The sequence below is a fragment of the Mesoplodon mirus genome, assembly GCF_964341445.2.
Source record: "Mesoplodon mirus genome assembly, chromosome: 15".
NCBI classification, from domain to species: domain Eukaryota; kingdom Metazoa; phylum Chordata; class Mammalia; order Artiodactyla; family Ziphiidae; genus Mesoplodon; species Mesoplodon mirus.
Window position 1 is genome coordinate 66,389,367 of NC_138991.1, and position 15,324 is coordinate 66,404,690.

The 15,324-nt window shown below is 47.0% G+C and overlaps 1 protein-coding gene across 2 annotated transcripts in view; it reads left to right on the forward strand.

Annotated features, from left to right (window-relative positions):
- The window catches only part of PCSK2 (proprotein convertase subtilisin/kexin type 2), a gene marked incomplete at both ends in the record, with an annotated part of 223,952 nt that overhangs the window by 205,675 nt on the left and 2,953 nt on the right, over positions 1–15,324 (forward strand). For both annotated transcript variants that reach the window (XM_082645679.1, XM_082645680.1), the window contains 3 exons: positions 643–858; positions 2,817–2,917; positions 11,086–11,313. In XM_082645679.1, the coding sequence (XP_082501805.1) occupies positions 643–858; positions 2,817–2,917; positions 11,086–11,313 (545 nt within the window). The remainder of the gene's footprint in view (positions 1–642; positions 859–2,816; positions 2,918–11,085; positions 11,314–15,324) is intronic.

A 15,324-nucleotide genomic window follows, 5' to 3' on the forward strand; every position in this document is an offset into this window, starting at 1 on the left:
TTGCTTAAAAGAATTCTAGTACAATCCAACTGAGTAAAAAAAAAGTGTATTATATATATATACACACACACACCCCAACATATATATAATCTGTAAGTAAACTGTGTATTTTATACTTACAATATCTACATATATATGTAAACTTATATAAAATATATATAATATATAAAATAGAAGCTATAAATATCTTTTATATCTTATTTAGCTAAGTATTGATATAAATATACAAGTACATTTGCATTTTTGCTGAAAAATGCCTGAAAGAATATATAAGAATTACATGCAGGGGGATGTTTCTTTTCATTTTCCTTTCCATATACTTTGACTTTTTACCATGAGAATGTACTATGTTTAAAAGCAGTTCATTTGTCAGTTTTAAGGAGATTCTTCCAGTTTTTCTCACTTTGTTATCCCCAGCTTAAATTGTAAATTCGGATGACTTTTCTATTGAATCCTTCCTGAAAAGAAAAATTCTCACGGTGCCCGGCCAGAAGGATAGTGGTTTTCAAGGGCAGATAGAAAGGAAGCCAGTCCTTGCGCTCAGCTGCTGAAGAAGTCCAGGTCCCCACCAGGACCCCGACCCCAGCCCCGGCGGGACCCCCTGCAGCCCGCGCATCTCTCCCTGTCGCCCCCCCACCCCAGGGCCGAGGGGGCAAAGGCAGCATCTACGTGTGGGCCTCAGGGGACGGCGGCAGCTACGACGACTGCAACTGCGACGGCTACGCCTCGAGCATGTGGACCATCTCCATCAACTCGGCCATCAACGACGGCAGGACTGCCCTGTACGATGAGAGCTGCTCCTCCACCCTGGCCTCCACCTTCAGCAACGGGCGCAAGCGAAACCCTGAAGCCGGAGTGGTGAGTGCAAGGCCGGGTGGGTGGACACTCCTGATGTCATGTGCAGACACAGTGATGTCATGGGAGGAGGAGCTCCCCACCCCCCTTCCCTCAAAGAGTCAGGGCCTATCCCCGTGGGAGATCCACCCTCTTCCAGGCTGATGATGCCTTGTTATCAAGGTAGAGACCTACGATAAACAAGAACGTGATGACCTCCTTCCCGCTCATGTTCCAGCGATTTTCTTGTTCATTGTTTTGGCTTACAAATAATGATGAACCCTGGTTTGCCCCCAGCACGTCACTTATAAGGATAACTAATATTAAGAACTGGGGCATCACACCTGCACCCATCTGAGCCAAGAACTCATCCATTTATTACAGTAATTTAAAAATAGCATCCATGGACGGACTTTTCTGGGTCCATAAAACCCCCCAAATTGGGCACATGTGTGTTTCCTCAAAGGAAGAGTAGTGTGTTCCATCGTATTTTAAAATGGGTCCATGATTGAAAAAACAAAAAGGTTAAGAATCACAAACTTATTTATTGCACTTTGAGCAACTCTTCCTTCCTGGGCACCGAGGTTTAATAGTGAATTTTCCAAGGCCCCTAGAAATATATGTCTGTAGAGCATAATGAGCATTTTTGGATCTCTTCCTCTCTCTGGGTATTTCACTCACATAGGGGCCTTTCCTCAGTCTTCCAAGCCTGGAATTTAGTGGTTGGTTCAGGAGTCCTGCTGAGATACATCCTGCCCGGCCACTGCCTCCTCTGGGGTTGGGAGGAACACAGTCACCAATACCAGCTAGTCCTGCAGTCCCAAGTGCCTGCCTGGGCTCCACCTGACCAGCTGGCCAGGTTCTCACGTGACCCAGGAGAAGCCCTTTACCTACAGGAGACACAGACCTTAGCCTGACTCCCCTCCATGAGCCTGGGACTCCCCCTGGTCTTGGGGAGGATGGAGATCGTGTCAGCTCCTCCCAAGCAGAAGGAGGTTTTGCCTCTCTCATCCTACAAGCTACATGGGCAGAAAGGGACAAGTGAAGAAGCTCCCCCTCGCTGCCCCAAGAGCCTCCCAATGGTGTCACTTTGTCCTCAACGCCTGTCTATGACTCTCTTTCTACTACGGCTGGGGAGGGGCCTTGAGTTCTCTTTGAATATTGTCATTTTCCACAAGTAGATGCTTTTAAACCTCCCTGGTACTTTGTCCCCCAAAATAATAGGCCCATTTGAGGAACCTACAGACAAACAGGAGGAAGGAGTATTCTCGTGGTTTATAAATGATCTTAATGAAAACCCTGGCTCTCGCAAACAATGCAAATGGGGACTTTCTCTTTGTAAAATCCTTTAAAACTCAGTTGATCAGCCTCCCGTGGGGTGATCACTCATGTATCAGATGTGTTGCTCAGTGTGTTCCAGACTCTCTCCGTGGATGTAGAGAATGTAACACTTCTCTTTAATGGCCTGTCTCTCTAGGCAAACTGTGGCTGAGCCTGTTTTGTCTTTCCTCTTTGGGAATGCCACCCTTTTTCCTGAAGGGAAAAGAAATTGCTGATGGACTGGCCCTGAGCTTTCCGAGCCAATCCCAATGCAACAAAACTCACCATTGCTTTGACTATGGTGGTGATATTGGCTTGTCACTTTCCACCTATGATGTTTCTTTTTAGGATCCAGAAGATAAATGTCTCCCTGGTCTCTAGAATAGCTGCAGATACACTTCTCTGAACAATTGACTTGCTTTTATCTTGTGGACACTGTAACTATAACTGATTGTGTTTCCCTTTTTGCACAGGCTACTAGGAAACTCAGATAAAATGCATGGCAAAATAGATACATGGATGCTAAGCTTATCCTTACCTTCATCTTAATCTTCTTCAGAACAAGGCAGAGTTTAAGTAAAAGAACAGAAAATCCTCTGTTCCACGTTGTTTTGGGTTTAAAGCAGTGTGACTCACTCATTACTCACTATCTTCCCCTCCAGGCAACCACGGATTTGTACGGCAACTGCACCCTGAGGCATTCTGGGACATCCGCGGCTGCTCCCGAGGCAGCTGGAGTGTTTGCACTGGCTTTAGAGGCTAAGTATGTTTCCAGCTTGGGACCAAGGGCCGGTTCTGCAGGGTGGACTGAGACATGTCTCCCCACCCAATACCAGGTGTCCACAGAGGCAAAAGTGGGTGTAAGAGTCAGTAAATAGTCAGGGCCAATGAACTCTGGTGGGCATTGCTAAATGATACACACACACACACACCCCACAAAACTACATCCCTGAGAGAGCACAAGAGCCCAACATCCAACCACACATAGGGGCACATAGATGTTTTCTTTGTGAAAACACCCTTTTACCTTCTATGGATCCCGTGGCTGTTTTACTCTAATAATACTCCCAAACAGCTAAATGAAGGAAAACCATTGCCAAGCTGGGTATCCAGCAAGGTTTTTAGAACATGTGTTAAACAGAAATCTCTTGCTCCAGATTTGTTAATTTATAAGGCTGAACTCATTTTAACACTGAGACAAGGTGGGCGAAGTCACACAACGTAGACCAAGAAATGGGCTTTGCTGGGAAACCATCCAGCTACCAGAGAGGGGAGACCATCCCCTCTGCTCTCACCACCTCCGCAGAGGCCACAGGTCAGTACAGCTGGACCCACCTTGGATTTGAGCATCAGCAGAGGTCCCTGCCCACTCACTCCCCTGTCTTCTCTTAGTGCAAACCAGAGGCTGGCCTTGGGTTTGAACAATGAACTTGTGGCTTCAGGCACAACCCACGTGGTGTAAGTGCGAATGCCCGCTAGGCAGGGAATTATCCAAGAATACAGGACCAGCAACTTATAAGAAGTTGAATTCAGGCTCCTGGGGAAGGGAAGTTGAGTTCCCGTCCCTGTCAGCCATTGCTAGGCAACTGGAGCTTCTAGCCTCAACCTTCAGGCAGCCCTGCTTGACTCTCCACATATGCAGTGCATTGTTTGACTTGCAAAGGAGGTAAGAGCTGATTCCTAGAATAGGAAAGGACTTCAAAAGATTATCTAGTCCAACCCCTCTGCCTTTAAGCAGAAAAGACATCATTATCCTCCTTTTACAGATAAGGCCCCAAATTGGGAGTGACTTCTCTTTTGGACCAGGCCAAGCTTTGATTCTTTTAACAAAGGTCAGTTGGAAATTTTAGGAAAGAAGAGATGGACACTGGTCAAAGCCCTCCTATTAAGCACAGAGACCAAAACTTACTCACATATTATGTGCATTTCCTGAAGATGAAGCTGCTCCTCGCAGGGCCTGTTGGGTCCTGGAGTCTGAGCCGGCCTCGCTCACTCCAGCTGGGAGCAGACAAGCAGAGGGAGGCTGCTGCCTGCCACAGAGCCTCGCAGAGGACAGGGAACAAGAAGGGCTTCCTGGTCTCCTCTTAAAGCTAAGAGGGTAGAACTTGACTCAAAGTCTCCTTAGATTCTGGCAAGCAAAAAGTCACTTTCCCAGGCCTATATGCCTACAAAGTGACCCCTTACATACATCAAGGTAATGGAGCAGGCTGCTGGAACTTTAAACAGGTTCATGGGCTCTGCACCAATTATTCTCCATTCTTTAGCACACTTGCAGATTTCCTTACAGAAAAGAATGCAATCACCACTTAGGCACACTTTGTTTTGGAGCAATGGTCATGAATCGAGTGCTCTCTGTTGCCATAAAGAGGGAAAAAACGATACCTGCCAGTAGGTGGTTCAAGCCCATCTTGGGAGCCAGTGCTCAAAAATTCCTCAGAACACCAATCACCTGAGTTGGAAACACACCCTGAGATTAGAGTTTGATGCACGTGATTTATTAAGAGAGGAATCCCGGCAGAGACCACTGGGGAGGAGAGGAAGCAGGTTCGGGCTGGGGAAGAAGCTGAGCAAGGATGCGATTTCAGAAGTTCTGGCCTCAGCCTGATCCCAGGGAGAGCTCTGGAGGGTAAATTATGCCTCAGAGTTTGCTCCACACCAAGGCAAGGGAGCTGGGCTGCCATATTCTTGTGCTGTTTGGCTGTTGGCTAAGAGCCCCACCTGGGATAGTAAACTCCAAGGATTCTCTGTGGGCCAAAAGGCTCCAACAGCCAGGAGCTGAAACCACTGCTCAGCATGAAATAGCCCCAGAAGAGAGCCCGGAGGGCGGAGGAGGGAAAGACTTTCCACGAACACTTCCTACAGCTCACCTCCTACAGCTCATCTCTCTTTATCTTCAGATGAGGCAGCTGCGAGTCCTTGGTGACAAATGTGGCAGCAGCCGAGGGCTGTTTCCCACCCAGAGGTCCAGTAAGAAAGCTTTTCCAAAGCATCTTGAATACAGTAAACGAATTATCCTGTCTAAATGCATTCCCATCCGGACCACGGAAGAGGGAGAACGACCACCCCCATGGCTCCAGGGAATAAAGGGGAACCACGCCTCTGTTCTGACCAGCCATCACCTTGTTGTTTAATCTCATAAAATGCTTTTCTGCCAAATGCTTGAAAATGCCTTTCTGAGTTGTTGGGAACATTGCTCACATTTCCCAGTGAGACCACTATGAGAGAAATTCCGGAGAATTTCTTTAGTGGGGAGTTACTGCTGCCTTCAAATATTTGGGGTTCTCTCCATGACCCCAGGCTTTCTGGGTGGTTCAAGAGGGCTGAGCTGGGTTTGAGGGGTAGATGTCAAAAGAGGCAAACTTGTGACCCAGGAGAACCATCCATAGTAAAGCGGCCCATATACTGGACTAGAACAGTGTTTCCAAAACTGACCTTCCAAGGGATGGATTTTTTCATGTGAGCTCTATCTAAGTCTCCTAGATGCAGAGAAAAGTGCACAAATGTTAGGTACAGCTCAAAGACTTCTTGTAAAGTTAACAGATCCATGTAACCAGCACCCAAATCAGGAAACAGACCACTACCTAAGTCTCAGTATGTGCTCTTTGGTTCAAGATTATGTCTGAGAGATTCCTCCATGGTGCTGCGTGTGCTTATAGGTTGTTCATACTTGTCGTTGAATATTACTCCATTGTCTAAGTGGATATTTGGGTTGTTTCCACACTGGGGCTATTGTGAGCAGCATTGCTATGAGCATTCTTGTACATGTCTTTTGGTGAAGATGTGGACGCATTTCTGTTTGATGTATATTAGGGAGTCAAAAAGCTGGGTCGTGGGGTATACAAAGGTGCAGGTCTAGCAGTTTTCCAGAGTTGGTGCACTTGCTGACACTCCCTCCAGCAGTGTATGAGAGTTACAGCTGTCCCACATCCTTGCCAACATTTGCTATTATCTGTCTTCTACACTTTAGCCATTCTTGTGGGCATTCTGTGGAATTGCACTGTAGTTTTAATTTTTATTTCCCTGATAACTAGTGAAGTTGAGCACTGGGGAGTTTTGAAAATGATAGATTCCCAAGACTCAGCCGAAAGTCACTGAATCACATCCTTAGGGATGAATGGCCCAGGAATCTGTCTTTTCAACGCCTCTTTCAGGGACTGCAAGAGCAGCCAGCCCCGTGCTGATCTGTGGCCTGGAGTGTGTGGCATCCAGGAGTACGGCAAGGGCTCTATGAACCTAGCACTCAGGTGCCGTTTGCGGAATATGAACATCGCATGCTGCCTCTGACTAGGTGCCCGTATTAGACTGAAAACAGGGAATCCAAAAACAACAGCTAAACTGAGACAGGAATTTATTTTTCTTTTCTCTTCTTTTCTTTTTTTTAAATAGCATAATAACAATATATTTAAAATAGAATATTAAGTTTATTCAATAAGTTTCTTATGAAGGAGTCTATTTTCTGTCATGCAGAAGATAATACAGAGGTGAAGAGCCCGGGCAAGTGCAGGGTGGCCACCGAGAATCAGGGACTCTGTCTCTAGATTTCTGTTCTTCTACACCTTTGTGTTATCTAGATGCCATGGGAGCTCCAGCCATCATGTTTACATGTCAGGCAGGAAGAGGGGAAAAGCAAAAGGAAAAAAGAAATCCACCAGCTGAGTGATCCCTGTTTAAAAGTTTTTTGAAAAATCACCCAGGGACTTATTTCTTATTGGCCAGAACTGTCACATGGCCACCCCAGACTGCAAGGGAGGATGGGAAATGTAGTTTTGTATCTGTTTCTCTCCTTAAATTCCCTTTGCTGTCTTGATTATCAGGAGGAAAATGTGAATTGGGTTCCAGAGAATTTGATACCATAAATAGAAGAACTCTGAAAAACAATGGTCTTTCAGGGGTAATCCTCACAAATAGAGAACTCAAAAAAAAAAAAAAAAGGCCACTATTTTGCACCAGTGGGAAGTTAGTACACCAACCGTTAAGTGCAGGTCTCTGTAGGAGATATAGTTCTATGGATCATTCACAGGCAAAAACTCACTTGCCAGGACCAGCTTTAGAGGCTTAGGAAACATCCCATCCTGAGGTCTCCCTGGTGCAAGATTCCTCTTCCTGCCACGCGGGGCCAGTCTCTCCCTGGGCTTCACACTGGTTTTTCCAAGATCCCACATTCTCTTGCTCAAGACGGCTGCCACCTTGGCCAGGCCCTGAGTGACCTCTCTCCTTGGAGCCCTGGCCTGTCCTCACATCTTATCTAGAAGCCCTGGGTTTGGCTTTGACCTCTGGAGATGTTCTCTCTGAACCGAGAGGCAGATGGCCCATCCCAAGTGGCCTAGGACCAGTCTGCTGACAGCTGAACGTTTACCCCAGAACAGCACAGGGTCCTATGAGCGATTGGACCCAGCCAATAGGTGCCCTGCCAGCTGCACAGATGTCACCATTTTCACTGATAGTTCACCGGGGGTTCCTCACACATGGCCTTGTTACAGCTCGCGGCTCATTCCTCGTGGTCACTTGTTCGTGGGCCAGGTTCCTGCAGCATCCGCTTTCCAGTCCCACGTCTTGAACCCTTCTCCCTGGTGATGTTTCTGGAGATCGGATCACGGGTCTCTCTGCCCTTCCTGTCTGTCTAAGATAAAGTCCCTACATTCTACGGTGTCATCCTCTCCGCCTCTGTTCCTGGCTCTACCTCCCTGACTCATGCAGGGTTCCCAACCTCCTGTGCTGATATGTGCCTTCTCCCGCCTCTAGATCCTTCCTTCCAGAACCTTCTCTCTCTAGGAACTCCCCTTCCCTGCGTTTACTCAGTCACTCCCACTAGTCCCTTTGACCTTAGCTAAGAATATCATTTCCTGAGAGACCCTTGCTGACCCCCTGGACCAGAGTTTCTCAAATTTGCTGCTGCTGAGCAGAATCCCTGGAATGCTTGCTAACAACAGATACCCAAGCCCACGCCAGGTCCACAGACTCAGAATCTCCAGAAGCTGCAGCTTTAACAAGCAACCCCAGTGCCGCCAAGAAGTTAGGAACCACCCGCCACCCCCACCCCAAGCAGGTTTGCTGGAGCCTTTGGCAGATGCTTGGACAGGCCCATGGGATCAGCATCTCTGGGTCCTGTCTGACTTCGTCATTGTGTTCACGTTGGTTCACATGTGCAGACAAGGTTGTGAACTGCCATCTCAGACCCGTGTTCTCAAACCCCGTGTGCAGAAGCATCACGTGCGCTTTGTCTTGAGTGCACATCCTCAGGCCCACAGCCTCCAGGAAGCCGATTCCAGAGACCTGAGGTTGAGGCCAGGAATCCATATCTGTCACGAGTCCCCATGCGGTTCTGATGCAGGACCACAGTCTGTGAGACTCTCTGGCTGGGATAACTCAGGGTTCCACTGTTGGCTCCACTGGCATGACAGCCCCCCACCTTTTAAAATATTGAGTTGTCTGTCTGTCCCCCGGGCTGTAGGCTCTGAGAGGGCAGGGACCTTCCTACGACCTGCCCGGAACTAGTGCGGAGCCTAGACATGATACCTTTCCAAATATCTGTCTTACTTTCCCAGCTATTATATAAAATATTTGAGAAAATGTCATGTTCCTTGTCCTGTAGCACTGAACACAGTGACTTTTATATTGTAGATATTCTGTAAATTTATTTTTTATTATTTAATAGGTATCACCTACAATCCTTGAGCTGCTATGGTAGGATTAAAGCCTAAAACATGTTGATGAAATAATTATTTTACACAATAGTATCTTCGGTCAATTCAGAAGTTGCTCAGAATGGGGAAATAAGAGGGACTCTGTTCTACTTTTCAGACATAAGCAAATGGTTGTTCAAATGGTGTCACAAATTCAGTGACATTGGAGTATGGAGCACGCTCTGATTTATTTTAGAAGTAGAACATCCTTGTTCTAACACATTCTTTCTTTCTTATGGACCCGATGAGAATAAATCTGCAGAGAAACGTCTAGTGGGCTTAGAAGCATGGCTCATTTTTGCAGCAGAACCCCTAGCAAAGATGAGAGATGCTCCACCTGTCAGCCAGCCCTTGGATCACCTTGAGGTCACCAGATCCTCGTTTATCGACACTTTTAAGTTAAATGAATTCAGAATCCTATTCCAGGAAAACACAGAGCTTTCAGCCATAATCAACTTCAGGAAATTTCACACTGTTCACCTAGTCCATATGTCCAGAGGACCATATATCCAAGATATGTTCTTAAATTTCTCAAATAAGCATTGACCTTCCTTGAAACTTTCTCTTTAAAAGCTGAAGGTCTTCCTGGACTTCCCTCTGCTCAATATTATGTACAAACCTAAATGGAAAAAGAACTTGAAGGTCTGCATTTCAAGAGCATATGAATCACTATCATCTTTTGACTCTGTTTTGAAGCTTTGAACCAATGAATGCTGCCTGTGTTGAGATTTTATCAAATGAGTGATGGTGTTTTTTGAATCATTTGATTCTAAGGAGAACCGTAGTGCAGGGTTTTCCAACTTTTGTGACCGTGACTCTCAGTGAGAAATTAATTTTGCATTGCAACCCAAACACATACCACAATACCACACACGAGTGCGTGCAAACACACACACACACACACACACAGAGTTTCCCATATTACATGTACACTGTTATTCTTTTCTGTTCTATTGCACTTGTGATAACCCCATCCATTAAATCTCTGGTTCTCAACCTCAGCTGTCTACTGGAATGACCTGGGAAGTGTTAACAATTTCCAAAGCCTGGGTCCCCCTCCCAGAGATTCTGATTTAAATAGTCCGAGATGTGGCCTGAGCAGTGGGGTTTTAAATGTCCCCACCAGACAGTTTTACTGTGCAGCCCAGATACATAGCCTGTGCAATCAGTTGATCTGCCCACAAACAGGTCATGACTTACACTTTGAAAAGCACAGACATTGACACTAATGTCAATAGCACAGACTATTAGACATTAATTTCCAAAGACAAGTCTGCAAGCAAACTTGTCTATTTGCTGAACAAAGAGTGTGCCGAGGGCTGTCCTGGGCACTGGGAGACAAATATGCTGAAGCTGTTGTCTCTGTCCTTGAAGAACTGACAGCTTCATGTCCCCAGATGGAACACTCCCGTGTAGCCAACACCCAGATCAAGAAACAGAACTCTGTCAGCACCCAGAAGCCCCCTGTGTCCCTTACAGGCACTGCCACCCCAAGACCAACCACTAACCTGGCTTCTGACAGCACAGATTCATTGTGCCTGTTTTTATACTTTACACAAATGGAACCATACTGTATGTTCTCCTCTGTGTCTGGCTTCTTTGGGTCAGAATTCTTATTGTGAGATTCACACAGTTGTGAGATCCCTGTTATTCTGAGTAGCTGTAGTTCATTCTCATTGCAGTGCAGTGTTCCACCTCCTATAAACACACCTCAATTGGTTTATTCACTTTACTGTGGATGGGCATTTGAGGACTTCATAGTTTAGGCCTATGAACATTCCAATACGTATATGTCTGGTGAATATATACACACATTTTTGTTGGATACATACCTAAAAATGGAACTTCTGGGCCATAGCTTAAGCACATGGGCAACATTTGAAGATAGAGCCAAACCATTTTCCAAAGTGTTTGCAATAACTTACACTTCCATCACCAAATACCCAGTTGATCCACATCTTTGTCAACACTTGGTGTTGTCAGTCTTTTCATTTTAGCCATTCCAGTGTGTGTTAGATACCGCGATTGAAATGTATTTGAGTAAGAAAGGCAAGGTATTTTTAATTGATATATATCTATACCTATATTCTCAGTAGTGCATGGAAATCCTCCCTTGACTTGTGGGTTCATACATGTTTCAACATCTTACCAGGGGTCTATGTCCTACCTTAGTCACTGTGTCTCTCTCCCTCTCTCTCTCCCCTCTTCCCCCACCCTTGCTCTCAAACGCTCTGCCTCCGGTACCCAGCCTGGGTCTGACCTGGAGAGACATGCAGCATCTGACCGTGCTCACCTCCAAACGGAACCAGCTTCATGACGAGGTCCATCAGTGGCGGAGGAACGGGGTCGGCTTGGAGTTTAATCACCTCTTTGGCTACGGGGTGCTTGACGCAGGCGCCATGGTGAAAATGGCCAAAGACTGGAAAACTGTGCCTGAGAGGTTCCACTGTGTGGGAGGCTCCGTGCAGGACCCTGAGTAAGTGGGGGCAGCAGTTCTACTGCTGTTTGTGGAAAATACCCAGAGATGGCGCCACTGCACTGGTGACCATAACAGAGTCCCTCTCTGCGTCATCCCGAGATGCACTGGATTTGATTCAGGGACAACCAGCTTCCAGGCAGAGCTGCAGTGTTGCACAACTCCAAAGTATCCAGTCTACAGAGCCCTGGGGCCTGGAACTTCTTTCCCTTATTGCAAAAAGGGAGAGATTTACAAAGAGGGATTGCCAAGGGGAAGACTTACAGCGTCTGTGCCTTTGCGGATGCTGGGCCACAGCAGGTAGGGACCATGGGCAGTGTGACCAGAGCAGGATGTACAGTTAGTTGCATCCTGGCTACATTTGAGATTAACAGAAAGGTGGCACGGTTGCAGTATTTAGGGGAACGGGCATTGGGGCCTGCTTAGTTGAGGTTCACCTTGATGTCAGACCTTGTTCTCCGCAATTGCCCTGGACAAGAAGGATGGGTCTCTGTTGATCCTCACGCTCTGTGCTTCTGGGGGGCGGAGGGGAGAGGGAGATGTGGAACGTATGCCGAGAAGAATGACCGTTTCTCTCCCAATTCCAAGTGCACTGAACTTTCTGTCATAATCCAGGTACAGGTTGGAATTTGGAGCCAGGGGCAACACTGGAAATAGGCTGTCTGACGCCTCATTTTAGTTAAGGAATCTGAGGCCCTGAGATGTGACCGTCCCAGTGGCTCACAACTAACTGGGAACTTATCCAATATCAGCAGCCTTATTTTTTCTTAATCTGGAAAAGTCTTTTATTATATTTCAGTTGATTCACTAGGTTAAATTTATTTCACAATATCTATAGATGTTCTTGTCTATATAGAAAACATATTTCTTACAGGTTTTTATGCAAATCCATTGAGAATTTACCTTCCACAAATGACCTTCTGTTAGTTGAGACAATTTTATTCCAAACAAAATACACATGTACACACATACTGTGACAGCAATTTTTAAATTTAAAGTATAGAGGAATTTCTTGGTTGGTGTGTGAAAATACGTATGTCAACGCCCCACCCCACAGAGGTTCTTATTTCTAAGGTTTGGGGTAAGGTCCAGAAGCCTGAGATTTGTGGGTGGTCTCAGCAGCATTATTTTAATGAAAGGAAACTCGAGAGCTATTTCAGCACTAACTCAGCTGGGCTCCAGGAGGATGGGGACCTCGTCTGTCTCGTTTGCTGGTGTGTCCTCAGGGCCTAGAACAGCGCCTGGAACTTAGTAGTCATGGGATCAATATTTGTGGAATAAATGAATGAATGAACATTTAGCCAGCATCCCCTGGGCACAAGGAAGATGTCTACACGGTGGCAATAGGACCACCAGACCAGCCAGGGAGATTCAGGGGCAGGGGGCAGGCAGCCTTGTTGGAAGGGCTCTGTGTCCCCTCGTCCACCCACACCTGAATTGTTCTCAGAGGCAGGTGAGTGAGGCCTGGGGCAGATGTGCTCATGGAAGAACTCAGAGGCTGGGCAGGGGGGTCCTGAGGGCAATGCCCAGGCCAGCTTGTGCCTCTGGCAGAGGAAGCCCTATCACCAGGAATCCAACTTCTCAGGGGCTGGGACGGAAGGATCCGCAGGCTTGACAGCTGCCACTTTCTATGCAGGGCCGCACAGAAACGGCCTCTGAGCAGGTGAGTGGCAACCGTCAGGGTTATGAGTTTCCTCAGCACTCATCTTCCCAGAGAAGCAGTCAATTCAAAAGCAATTTTCTAAAGAGACTTTATCAGGAGAGTCTGTAAAGGATGCTTGACTAAAATAAAAGGGAAAAATAGAACTGGCTGTGAGCATCTGTGCTGGACCAGCCAAGGGCCATGAGCAGAGGAAGCCCAGGCCGCCCCATTGGCCAGCGTCCCCAGAGCACGCTGTCAGGCACAGGCCACTTCCACCCTCCCCTGTTCACTCAGCTCCTTGAAGACTGTGGCGAACTCTGGATTTTAAATGAATTTGGAGATCAACGTTAAAACCTGATCCGAATGCCTGAAACAGCATAGTAGAGCAGAGGGTGTGCTCGGCCACACCATGCTGGCCGGGTGGCTGTGGACCGGTCCCTTCTGAGCTGCAGTGTCTTCTGTGTGGGTTAATGCCCACCTGACACTGTGACATGGGGAAGAGCAAACATCAAGTGACCCCTGTTGAGTGTTCTTCAGTGACTACCACATGGCAGGTGTTTTAGATACTCGGGAAAGGGCAGCTGCCATTGTTACTATTATTATTCTAGCAAAACAACTACAGCTTCATAACTGTTTTTATCATACAGCTGAGGATTGAGAACCCAAAGAGCATTCCAAGGGCCCCCTGGGAAGCAACGCCTATTTCTAGGCACAAAGCCACTGAGCCCTCATTTTGCACCAACGTGCAGTAAGACAAAGATATAAGCCATGTTTGTCTTTATAGGACTTGAGCACCAAGCTTCTGTACTTGTTTCTGAAAGTTCAGAGAGTAGCTCACACCTTCTGATGGGTGCCTCATTTTCCGCAGCGAGTGTGTTCCCGAACGTGGCTGTGTGGCTAGATCAGGGTCTCTGAAGAGCCTCTTTGGTTCCACAAACAACCATCTCCTACTGCAACCTTCTGATAAACTGACTTTTCCTGAGCACCTGTCCCTGTTCTTTTAAAATAATGAGTTGTATTCCTTTTCTTCTAAAAGCAATATATGGCACTGGAGGAAAGTCAGAACATACAAAGTAGCAAGAAGAGGGTAAGAAACATCCACGAGAGCTGCCCCCACCTCCCGACCAATGAACGCCTGGTCGCTTGTGAGATGGGGTGGTGTTCTCTTTTCTCTACCAAGCTTGCTGCCTCTAGAATTCACAATTCAAGTCAATTTCAAAGTGACTTAACATTCCAAGAAGAGTGCAGTTAAATGTCCTCTCCCCAGGCCCCCAGGCCCTCAGCGGTCAGGTGGGGATGGGGATTTGGGGAGCAGGCAAATCCCCCAGGCGCTAAACAAGCCAGACTCCCAGGGGCCGAGGGGTCCCCGGAGGGGCCTCCGACCCTGGCACACACCCCAACCCCAAGGCTTCTAGGACAATTTGTGAATCCTAACAGGTGTGTGTGCTTGTTCCCATGCCAACCTGCCCAGGTGGATGGCAAAATTCCAATTACTTTCTCAACAATTAGATCTGTGCTATACAAAACAGAAGCAACTAGCCACATGTGGCTATTTAGTGAAATTAAATAAATTTGAGTTGATCACTAAAATTAAATTTAATTAATTAAAAATTCAGTTCCTTACTCATACTTGTCACATTCCGAGTGCCCAAAAGCCACATGTGGCCAGTGGCCACTGTATTAGCACAGATATAGAACGTTTCCATCCTTGCAGGAATTGGTAGTGCTGTTGGCCAGCACTGGTCTAGACATTTGTAAATGTACAACGTATATGAGTGTGTGTCTATATTTATCTTCACAGCAACTCTTCAAGGTAGGAAGTCATATCCCCATTGTACAGGTAAGGAAAATGAGCTCAGAAAGTTCAAATTCCTTACCCACAACTGGACCTTTAGTCTACCCATGTAGCTTTCTGCTCAGGGGCTGGAGCCCATGTGATCACTAATCATTTATCAGCTCACCTGTTACGTTTCTGACCCTGTTCTGAGTAAGTACCATCTTCTTTGGGAGGTCCAGGTAGTGGCTTGCCATACTCACATCTCCAAAGCTGGCCTAATGCCTGCTTTCCACCAAACTGGGTGATTTCCCCAGAGCCTGCTGCTGGGGACCCTCCGCCCCCGTACCATCACTGGATCTCCATGGCCAGTGGATGCATGATTCAGCATCAGAGTCCACGCAGAGCACACACGGTCCAGGAGACTGTTTATGTGTATATTTTTTTTTTTTTTTTTTTTTTTTTTTGCTGTACGCGGGCCTCTCACTGCTGTGGCCTCTCCCGTTGCGGAGCACAGGCTCCGGACACACAGGCTCCGCGGCCATGGCTCGCGGGCCCAGCCGCTCCGCGGCATGTGGGATCTTCCAGGATCGGG